General features: G+C 43.1%; 1 protein-coding gene across 2 annotated transcripts in view; it reads right to left on the bottom strand.

Moving 5' to 3' along the window:
• Nucleotides 1–12,067, bottom strand: part of PACS2 (phosphofurin acidic cluster sorting protein 2) — a 188,019-nt gene that overhangs the window by 47,113 nt on the left and 128,839 nt on the right. For both annotated transcript variants that reach the window (XM_045027524.1, XM_045027525.1), the window contains exons 18-19: nucleotides 11,802–11,910; nucleotides 3,662–3,704 (exon numbers count right to left, since the gene is read on the bottom strand). In XM_045027524.1, coding sequence (XP_044883459.1) covers nucleotides 3,662–3,704; nucleotides 11,802–11,910 — 152 coding nt within the window. The remainder of the gene's footprint in view (nucleotides 1–3,661; nucleotides 3,705–11,801; nucleotides 11,911–12,067) is intronic.

The raw sequence follows: 12,067 nt of genomic DNA, 5'->3' as shown, positions 1-12,067 counted from the left end.
GTGTTTCTAGCGCAGACATACCCTAAGATAGCAAAGGGATAAAACAACACACTTGCTGAAAGTGGAAACTTCATAAATTCATACTGGGAAAAAGCCACAAGTTTTTGTAGGTAAGGGTGGCAATCCCTGCAGCCACTTACCAGAGAATGGCGTGGATTCTCCATCAATTCAGGGCTTTCAAATCAACATTGGATTTCTAAAAATATGTTCTCTGGTTCACCTGCAAGTTATTGAGCTTGATGCAGGAATTGCAAGGGGAAATTCTGTGGACCATGATCATAATGCCCTGAGGCTAAAGAGTGTGCCAAGGGCTCATAAATAACAAGTGAGAGTGTTTCAACTTGGCAGTTTTATGAATGCAAAATAGAAACTTTTCATCTTTTTTCAAGAGAGAATGTTCTTCACCCATATTCAAAATAGAGAAGCAATGCTAATTTAAAATCAGTCAATGTGAGAACTGCTGAACCAGTATTCTTCAAACTTTATTTGGCAGATTACAATTAGAACTAAACCTAAGAGGAGACCCTTATAAAAACCTGAAAGTTGTATTGTGTGCGGGGTTCATACCACTTCAAGCCTAATATCTTAGCTCTTCTCCCTTTCATTAGGAGAGCTGAAACACTTCACATACGGACACACACCCAGTAGTAAGCCGTGACTCAGAAAAATTCATTGATCCCAGAGCTTGCTTTGACACTCAAAGTCATGAGAATACTTGTCAGCTTGGAAAAGTCAGTGTTATTCACCTCACAGCTTCAGGGAGATTAGTACCTTACTTAATAAAGGAGTATATCAACAGCAGAACTGCAAAGGCAGATTTCCTGGAAAGGCTACATCTTAGGATAGAGAAAGACATGAAGGTGAAAGCAAGGTCAACCTGAACCAGAGGTCAGCCTTAGGATAAGACCTGCTAACAACTCTAAGGCATTTGGGACTTTGACACTTACACCTGGAACTACTACTGATCTACACAAAACACACAAAAGCTGACTTAAGATGATCAGGAGGAGGAGGAACAATTCACCCCCCCACACACACACCCCATAAAAAGCAAGGGAAGATACTAGAATGCAACAAAAACCAAAGAGCAGAGACATCTAGTGGCTGAAGAGAAATCAACAGGTCATCCTCTCAGTTATAAATCCATTTAATATTATAACCTTAAATGTTAGAGGATTGAATAACCTAACCAAGAAAAAAGTAAACCCGAGAAAGGTAAGATTGCTCCATTGCTACGAAACATACCAGCAAGAGAATCAGAGCACCAGAAGGGCAGGCAACACAAAAGTTTCTATTTCTCTCAGCATGCCTACAATGGCAGGGTAAGGGGAATAGCGACTTACTCACTATGAATTTAGCCATAGCACCCAGGAGCCTGGATCAAGGACCAGGACCCCATTGTGCTAGGTGCTGTAAATACAGAACAAAAAGATGGCACCTCCTACCCAAAGGAGCTGATGATCTAAGTGCAAGACCAGAGACAACATCAGTATAGGCAGACAGTGTAGTACAAGTAAACCATGAGACAATATTGGGCAGCATAATAGGCAATGGTTTCTGCACACCAACCACTTAGTGGCTGTCAAGTTCTTTGTGGGCCTCAGGACCAAGGAGAGTTCTGACGAGGGAGTCAAAGGTGGAGAAGGAGGTAGGGTTTCGGATGTTCACGGGAGAGCTCTTCCCAGGCATGAGGGGCAGCATGGGAGAAAGTACAAAGGTGCCAATGGGAACATCTAACAAGTGGGCATTGGAGGTTGGTATCACAGGACAATAGAAGAGCACTGACAGCTCGATAGCAAACAAGAGCTGCTAGGCTGGGGATTGACTGCAGGGCCTAGAAAGTGGAGAAGGGAAGCTTGTGTTTGACATGATAGAGAAGGGGGAGCCAGGGCAAGGATTAAAAAGAGAGAGGGGGGTGACATGATTAGTGATGAGCTAGGAAATAACCTTTCCAGCAATATTCTGAATGGGTAACAGCAGGACAAATGCAATCTTGCCAAGGCCAGAGAGAAGGATGTTACAGTAATCAAAACACGAGATGAGAGCCTGGACAAGAACTTTAGTTGTGTGGATGGACAGGAGAGGCAAGGCTGGATCTTAGAGATGGTATGCAGAAAGAAATGCAAGATTTAGATATAGGCTGGATGTTGGGCCAGAGTCACCCAGCTCTCAGTCACATGTTTTGAACATTAAAACACTAGTACTGAGAAAATTGGAAGGTTAGCAGATTTCATACAAACTATGCCAAAACCAGCTTGAGTTAAAGGAAAATAGCTCTTTGTCAAATTTGAATTTTTGGATGAAGTTGGAAGTTTGGCTGATAAGGGTATCTGCACTGCGATAACATACTTGGGCCTCTTTAAAGTGTTTGGCCTAGTACCACTCTACAACTAGTCCTGTTAGTTCAACATATTAAATGGATTTTAAAAAAATTCAACAGAGCCTCAAAAGAAATTCTATATGGGAACTGCCACCCCAATGGGCGTGTTTTCAGTGTGGTCTGTTCTGATAACCAGGCCTACACATTTAACCTAATTGTGAGCTCAACTGTGGAAAATGAATGAAAATTCATGAAGGGTCACAATAACCTGCAACAAGTGCTGGTGGGAAAAGGTGCAAAAGGGGACAGCTAAAAGGAATGCTGATATAACTCCAGGATTGTACCAGGCATAACTTAAACAAGTGTGGGACTGAAAATCAATGGACCAAAACTGGTGTCTTGGAAATTAGGCCTAATGGACGAACAAAATAACAAGGGATGGGCTAATCCACCCCTCCACTCCCTTTTAAAGAGCCTTACAAATGCAGCTATATAATTTGTAGGTTTCTTTTTCAAAAAGGACATGTTTTCATTTTGAGATTATTGGTAAAAATTCATTTTGAATCAGAGTTAAAGTTACAGTGATGTAATATGCATTCCTTTATATGCAATATTATGCTGGCAGGGTAACATTTGAGGCTGTTAACTATGTACGTCCTGGCTTTAAAGTGATTCAGTTTTGTAATTAAAAGTTTATTTAATAAAGAATTGCTTTTCTGAGCATTAGATTTGCTTTGCATAACACTTCTCATTTTAGAGCATTTATTTACCTATGAGGAATGGTCTAAACTCTAGATAATACTTCGTGCTGCCATGAGTATAGGAGACTGGGACTAGATGACCTCTTGAGATCCCTTCCAGTCCTATGATTCTATTTACCACGCACTAGGTACCACACAATTCTGTGCAGCGACAGGTAAAGTGGTATACAAATGTGTAATATGAAGTGCCAAGAGTTGGCTGCAGAGAGAAAACAGTAAGACTTTTCTCAACTTGAACAGTTTCCAGGTAAATCCTCAGCTCAATTTCAGGAAGGACTTTACTGGTAAGTTTCATTTTTTTTTTAAGAGGAGATGGGCTGGACATCTCTTGAAGTCTTCAGATCAATAGTGGATGCATTTCTGGAAGATTTGCTATAGTCAAAGACAAGCACTGGACTCAGGACAGGGGTAACTACGTGAAAATCTATGGCCTGTGTTAATGCCATAGAATGTCAGACTGAATGATCTAATCATCCCTTTTGGGCCTTAGAATCTATGGAGCCAAGTGAGATTGTTAATAATCAAAGTTGTTTTATGAAATTCACCAAACTTTAACCTGCACATCAAAGCAAATACTCACCCCAACAAAGGGAATGAACTTCTGGGATGATTCTTCATCAGGGCTAGAAGCAACGAGAAGAGAGTGATTAATAAGGAGTTCTTTCAACGCTAAGACAAAAAATTCACGTTACTGTTTCAATCAAGCATGCAGCAGGAACTGAAAATGTGCAAGCGCCAATTCTATTTCTTCTCTCAGCATCCCTCTGACAATACTCTGAGATCCCACACCAGCTGGGGAGTGTTGTATCTTCTCAGGAATCTTCTTAAAATAAAATGGGAAGTCCCCCCCCCCACTCCCTCGCTGTTTTTTTAAGAGAGAGAAACATGCTTAATGACATGGCAGTAGCTACGCTCATACACATGACCTCCTACTGCAAAGAAATGAACCCGTGCCACAAAATACATCACCAGCAATACAGAGACCTGCAGGTTACTTACTAATAACTGAAGCTCTCGGAACACATTGCCTTCACGAGTCCCAATTTGCAGTCGAGTGGCATACCTTGCAAATCCCAGAATCACTAAAGCAGTTAGCCTACCACGGGTTAACAAGCCATGACACCTTACTTGTGTGGCACCAGACACACACATGCACAAGAACAGGTAACCCCTGCCACAAGGAGCTTACACCCTGAATGAGACAGACTGCACAAACAAAGCCCAGGCCCAGAGTGCTCTTGGGAGATCACTGATATTTAGGAAGTGAACTGGAAATAGTGACTTCAGAAGGGCTGGGAGGAGAGGCAGATGGCTCCCCAAGACAATGTAAAGGGACACAGATGAGATGTCCCACGTACAGTCCCAAGTGCAGCGATGACATGACTTACACTTTGAAGGAGGTGGCATATCAGCCCTGCCCAGCATTCAGAAACATGGAGGAGGGGAGAGAAGAGATCTGTGGAGCTGTGGTGGTACAGAGGAAGGACAGGGAGCAGGAGGCACACTTGTGAGGCAGGGAGACAAGAGGGAGAAATGATGGGTAAGAGAGGGGGAAGGGAAAGTAACTATGATGCTTGGTGGGAAAAAACCTCTAGGGCAACATGGAGGGACACTACGAGAGGTGCAGAGATGGGGACAGAATGGCAGAGGTCAGGAGAGGGCCAGTGGAGAGGCCTGAAGTGTGTGCATGCACGTCTCAGGCTGAATCTGAAGTCAAAGACAGCAGATGCGAGAGTTTTAAAATCTCACGATTTTTGAATGCTGGGAGCTTTACAATCTGGCAAGAAAGGCGTTTGCTATAGCCTAGACTACTGCAGAGCGCAGCTCAAACACTCAAGACAGAGTCCATCAAAAGAAACAAGCCGCCCTGTGGTGCTCTCTGCAGCAGATCCTCTGAAAAGGCGTGGAAACATGAAAAATGCTGAAAACTGCACAAGTCGGACTGGCTAGACAGCTTCCTCTCAGCCTTGTGTAAGGGGTGGCATGCAGCTGAGGGATGTGCGACTCAGGCACAGCTCCCTCCCTGCTTTAGGGGCAGGGGGTGTTTCACCATAACCCTTCTTATGGTGCAACTTACCCTTGCACTGGCTCAGCTGGTAGGAGTGTTGGGATGGAACCAAGGCTCTGCTCACTTCTCGACCCAGCCGTTTTCTTCATGCTTCAGCCACACTGAGCAAGAACTAATTATACAGACTCCCGTGTCCTTTCTCTAGACTTTCCATCACACCCTTTTAACTCCAGTGCCAGCCCTTGCCATGTAACCTCTAGAAGCCTCCCTGAACAAATCCTGCTACAGTACACAGCAGAGAAACTGGGAAGTGCTATTGATCCACGCCCCCAAGAAATCTCAAATGGAAGTTGTAGAGCAGTTGAGATAAAACAGCAATGGAATCTCAGTCCTTTCCTTCCTCAGCTACAGTAGATAAGAGCTGTCCTCACCTGATAGCCTCACACTGCTGGCCACTCAGTGGAATGATGGAAGTACCAGAGTATCATGCTTCTTAATCTTGTTGCTATTCAAGTTCTCTTTAAGCACTAAAAAACCCAAACCAAATGCGGTTGCAGCAGAACACTGGTTCAGTTCTGCTGAGGACAAATGCTGAGTTCCAGAGCAGAATCCTTCTAGGGAAAGCTGAGACATTGGTGATGCTAACATAGTAGTTTGCCCATTTTAAATGGCAAGTATAGAATCATAGAATCTCAGGGTTGGAAGGGACCTCAGGAGGTCATCTAGTCCAACCCCCTGCTCAAAGCAGGACCAAACCCAACTAAATCATCCCAGCCAGGGCTTTGTCAAGCCTGACCTTAAAAACCTCTAAGGAAGGAGATTCCACTACCTCCCTAGGTAACCCATTTCAGTTCTTCACCACCCTACTAGTGAAAAAGTTTTTCCTAATATCCAGCCTAAACCTCCCCCTCTGCAACTTGAGACCATTACTCCTTGTTCTGTCTTGTAGTGGTTCTTTTCTTCACTACTGCTCTTGACAGTTGATTAATGGTTCTTAAAATGACAACTGAACAGATTTCAGTTAGAAGCATTAACCCCAAATCACTTCATTGGGAAGAATGCACTCTTCTTTCAATATTGTTCTTTTGGGCAGTATAGAAGTTTGCTTATTTTTATGTCTATTAATTATTTTAATAGAGAAACACCAGCAGGATGGATGGACAGACATACGTATAAGTGGCGCTCAGAAACAATGAGTGCCACAGAAAGCCTTAGCAGTTAGCAAACTGTTACACTGGAAGACAAGGCAATTTAAAAAAAAAAAAGGATGAAAATGGATTAGGAAAAAGTGGATGAAAGTAAAATTCCCTTCTTGAAGTCCTTGTTAAAATAATTTATTCTATCACAAGAGATGACTGAATGCCCAACCTTGTAATGTACCAGTAATCAGGACTGCTAGGAAGTACTGAAGTACTCACCACAATGCATACCAGATTAGATATCGGAACGAGCAATTCTATGGTGTGATTTTTTTTTTTTAAAGTGGCTTTGAAAACCATGGTCCCAGGCTCCTTCATCTGACACTTCTCTTGTATTTAACTTCTGGTTCTTAAGGTCGGATCAGACAGGCCAGAGCTGGAATTGAGGGCTGCTGGTCTCCCTCCTTTCTCCAAACAATCAGTGGGGAATAAGCCTTACAAGTCAGCCTCTGTCCAAAAGAAAATGACACAAGCCCAACGAAGGCCTAGTCTGCATTAGAAAAGGTTTTGATGAAACAGTAACAGTCAAGAAGGGTAACCTAGAACTACAGGTTGTGCTACTCTTCTGGCACGTCCTCTGCTCACTCTTCTACCCAGTGTGCTTTTTTTAATGCATGGGATGACAACTGGGGCCATTCAGTTTGCAAAATGGGAGCAGGAGAGATCACAAACATACTCTACATTTTTAAAGAGGTGGTAAATGACAGACTCCCCAATACAAGTGAGCAGTGCTTTCATTTCCAGAGCCAAGCTGCAACGTAGATTCACGCAAATGAGATCCAGAAGCCCCAAGAGGCAAACCATAGTGGACTTGGAATTACCATGGGTAACACTGACTTCGTTGTCTACTGCCAGTGAATGACCTGGCTAGACAACTATTGTGAGTTACCACTGGCAGACAAATTATTCCAACTATGACGACTAAAGCCTACAAAAATTCATAAGTACTGTACAATAGAGTGTTTCCTTCTAGAGAACAGGGTATGTCTAAACCAGAAGGTGCTACAGCAGGACAGCCATGCACCAGTAGTGCTGGTCGTATAGACACTGACTACAGCCCTAGAATGGTTTTCCCCGTCACTGATGTAAATCCACCCTCTCACGAGGCAGTAGCTAGGCTGATGGTCTTCTAGTGGGGTTTGGGCGACCTAGCTACATTATAGTGACTGAAATTTTTCACAGCCCTGAGCAGTGTAGCTCCCTCGACCCACATTTCAGGTGTAGTCAGTCGGTATGAGGCCTGGTCATCAGCATTAGGTGAAAGATCACTAATTACATGGTAAGTAAATGACCCTTCCCACTGATACCATTTAATCTCATCTGGACCGCAGCAGTCTTCAGCTATTCCATAACTAAAGCATTTCTCCTCCTCCCACCACCACACCCACCACAGAGAGTACGTCACCCAGAAGAGACAACATACAGCAAATTATTTTCTCCCTAAACCCCTTCCTCTCCCCCAGTCTCTGTATTTTGGGAAGGTCAGCGGATGCTCCAAAGAAACGGGGCAAAGCTTTCAGACAATATGCAGTCTATCACAGGCAGTACATGCTTCAGTCTTGCCATGACAAACAGAACAAGTGGCGGGGGGGTTGGGTGGGAAGGAGAGCAGAAGTCAATTAAGTTAGGATCAAATGGCAGAAAACAAGTTATAAAGCAGATCATTACATATGGCTAGGTTCTGGAGACTGGTTTCTCTCTCTGGTTTTGGTGTTCTCAAATCACTAGAGCTTGTTTAACAGAGCAAGTGCCAGGATGCTGGGAAGATTTTTTAAGTGTTTCTAAAAAGCAATTTTCTGTGAGCTTATAGAATAGAGCTGCTGCCTCCAGCACGGACCCTCATAAAGGACGAGTAGCTTCGAAGAAGGTGTTTCCCTCGGCTCAGTAGGGAGATGGAGATCTCTACAAGGCCTTGTGACTGGAACACTGAACAGGTCACTGGACAGCTCAGAAATGGGGCAGAATGCAGTGTCTGTCAGACCACAAATACCAACTAGGATTAGAAAACCAAATGGCTATGGGGGAGGGATAGCTCAGTGGTTTGAGCACTGGTCTGCTAAACCCAGGGTTGTGAGTTCAATCCTTGAGGGGACCATGTAGGGATCTGGGGCAAAATCTGTACTTGGTCTTGCTAGTGAAGGCAGGGGGCTGGACTCTATGACCTTTCAGGGTCCCTTCCAGCTCTATGAGATAGGTATATCTCCATATATTATAATGCCTCTTGCTACAGTCTCATTTGCCCTCCCCACCACCTTGTCTTAGATTGAAGAATATGCAAAAGCTAGCCTGAATTTATGGAGTCTGCCATTCCAGGAGCTACATTTCTCTTTCAACTTGTTATGGGGAAGGGAACTGCTGGCCTGTAATCTTGAAAGACCCATACAGTTTTACTCCAGATAAAGAGGTTTCAAAACCTGCAGTCTAAGGATATGTCTACACAGGGATAAAAAACCTGCGGCTAGCCCAGATCAGCAGACTTGGGCTGGTGGGATAAAAAATTGCTTGGCAGACATCCAGGCTCAGGCTGGAATCTGAGCCCTGGGAGGCTGCAATAGTGGATGGTTCCAGAGCTCAGGCTCAGCAACTTATAGCTCTGCAGCCTGTCAGCTGGCCTGGATCAGTCACAGCTGTGCCACAGAGCTTTTATCCTAGTATAGACGTACACTTAGCAGTACACTTGGTGCCATTGTTGGGAACAAAAAACATTCTTTAAAATTACACTAACAGTGACACTTAAAAACTTGGTTTAGTGTGGATCCTTCATACACTACTGTAAACCCCTTAATAGCTGTTACTGAAGTGTTGCCTAGAAGATAAAAGGCACATGATCAACATAAAAGCCACATTTATAATAACCTTACCTGTACTGACATATTAAAACCAAAATACTTCATAATTCCAAATCACTTTTACATACATGTTACCTATTAACACCATTTGCTTAACTCAGTTTTGAGAGTAGGAACCAGACTGGCTAGCTTCACTTTCACATTCTCATGCCCTCAAGTGACACTGGCCAAACTCTTTATTTTCTGGATAACAGTTCTATTCTTAAATTTATTTCCTGTGATACCTGCATTTTGGCTCCCCAAACAATTGGCTCTGTGGTCCTTGGAACAGTGCATTCTGCCACCAGAAGCAGAAGTTTGAAAAGGAACAAACAGAATTTAATTTGAAGCACAAGTTAAGCATCCCAGACCTGCAGGAGCTGTTAAACAAGGCATAAAAGACCAGCCCAGGAAAAGTATAGAAGGTATGGAATGGGGAAAGGAACCTAAAGAAGGATACCTTATGGTAAAATCAAAATGAAAGCTCTTTTTCCTTTTCAGAAAGCAACCAAAAGAAAAAATGAACATGTTATTATACTTATGATAGAAAGCAACACATTGCTTTAGATAGTGCTAACAGAGTCCTACTTGTACGTTACTTTAAGAAATAATTCCCTCAAGTCACTGCCATCAGTGAGCACCGTTTCTGAAGGAAACCAGAGCTAGGAGATAATTTCCCATCACTCCATGCAATAAATTGCTTCTCTAACTTCTCTAATTTCCTATGTGGTACTTGTCTGAAAGCAGAAGTTGTTTGAACAGACCCATAAATACATTCTAGAAACTCTAACGACCTCACATTTTAGCCAGGAAGTAAAGATACCAGGGAGTGAGGGCCTGTGGCAATGGTTGAGAAGCCAAATAAAATTCTTCATGATTTCACTTCAAAGTAGCCCCAGACAGACCAAGCAATCTCTGCATGGCTTCAGGCACAGTGCAACAAGAGGACCTGAAAGGTGTGATGCCAAGCCTATCTTTAAAAAGGGAAAAGATGGAGTCAGGTAACTATGATCTATTACAGGCTCGCGTTAACTGCCGGAATCTAACATAAAAGATAGCTTGATGAAATGCGGTGGACAGACATGGGTGTAAATAGAAACCAGCATGCTTTAAAGAACTCTGAATAGCTGATCTCAGATGGAATTATCCTCTGAGTAAGGAGGTCAGACAGGCTGTTGACAAGGGAAACACATGTGCTGTCTAGCTAGATGTCAGAATGTTTTCAACAAAGTACCACTTGCAAACTTGATTCTTAGATCAACCAATCTGGGCATGGCAGAAAGTCAAAGTGGGTAAACTGGTTAAATGGGCATGCTCATTATAAACAGGAACTAGAAATGGAGAAGTCAAGGGGAAACCAAACAAGAATACAACAGTTAAAGCATGCAGGAAAGACAAAGGCAGCAATATGAAAACAAGTTAATGTTGTAGTAAAAAGATTTAGAATTTTTCCCTGCTATTTGTGGAAAGAATGCAGTTTCATTCATAAATCAGGAGTGAGACAATCAATCATGATGCTACAGTGGTTAAGCAACCAAATGGCTAAAGTATTATTAGGTTAATATTACAGAAAAAAGTTTGGGCAGGAAGTAAGGGAGACATTAAAATATAGCTAATGAGAAAAGCAGGTTAGAGTTTTCAAATATTTACTAATCAGCAGGTTTAGAGATATCTAATTGTGGGGGCTATGGGAGTGAATTAAGGATTTCATTGAACCACTTCAGTTACTTCCAGAAAGAAATGGGGAGCAATTTAGCTTCTACTCCTATAAAAATTGAATGCAAAGGAACTATATCACTGTACCATTAAAGTCACAAGTTCTGCACCAATTTAGGAAGTATCATTAAACTCAGCTTTACCTCACCCACGTGGCATATACACTATATTTCCAATTTTTGTCACTAATCGGAAAACTCCTATGCCACCACATCGCGCCTTACTCCCATAGGTCCCCCATCATCACTGCCATATGTGGGCACAGCCGCTTCTGCCCCACTCCCCCTTTGCCCCTATCCTGTTTGCTGACTCCTGTATTCTCCTCTCAACCCACATCTCACAAGCTGCGTATCCATGCCAAGGCTGAAGTAAACCCTGGTGAGCTCTAGCCATCCTGAGTGGGACCCCTGTAATGCTGTAGCTGCCAAGGAGAGGAGCAGCTCCTTCGCCCAACTGTCAGATCGGAGCTGAGGCAGTATTCTCTACTCAGGCTTTTGCACCAATTCTGAGGGAGGCAGAGGCCAGGACCCCTCAGAGACACCTTGGTGGAGGGGTAGACAGAGTTCATGCTCTGAGGTCTGAGAGCACCCCCTCACAAAACATTCAAACACTGGCACTGTAAGCAAAGCCAAATATCTGAATTCCTTTGCATCCAGAGACCAAACCGGTGTATAGGTTCCTCCCAGGCTTCTTTGCTCTTCAGCTATATCAACTGCGCTGAAGAAAGTAAGGCACATTTCTGGTTGTTCTAGATTTGTCATCTGCTATCTAGCTGACAACACTCATAGTGCCAGGTACTGTTCCTTGAAAGAGTTCTTGATTTGAATGTGCAACCCTTACAGGTTGTTTCTCAGACAGTTTTGAGGTGGCCAGCTATGTCTGTGTGTAACAAGAAGAGAATGAAATAGTATTTCCCCCATCCTCCGTGGAGTCCCTGATATTTTGGAAGCCATTACTGAAATAACATACCTTTTCTGTTTGTATGTCAACATTGCTTCTGCAATAGGCAACTGGTGTGCACAGTTTGCCCCGGCTATATACTGGGTTATTCTGGAGACAATATCTGGTGTTTCCTGAACTGCAATAGAATGAAAAAAAGAGACAGGAGCAGAGTAAGGACTATTCTTCACTAATGGAAACTGCAAAATGTCACCAGCAATTTAAATCATGCAAGATCAACCAGAGCAAGAAAAAGAGGGGATGCTGTCAAGTCATTTGCTCAAGAATTGGGTAAT

Source organism: Mauremys mutica, chromosome 8, assembly GCF_020497125.1.
Source record: "Mauremys mutica isolate MM-2020 ecotype Southern chromosome 8, ASM2049712v1, whole genome shotgun sequence".
Taxonomy (NCBI): Eukaryota; Metazoa; Chordata; order Testudines; family Geoemydidae; genus Mauremys; species Mauremys mutica.
This window is presented reverse-complemented; position numbering and strand designations above follow the sequence as displayed.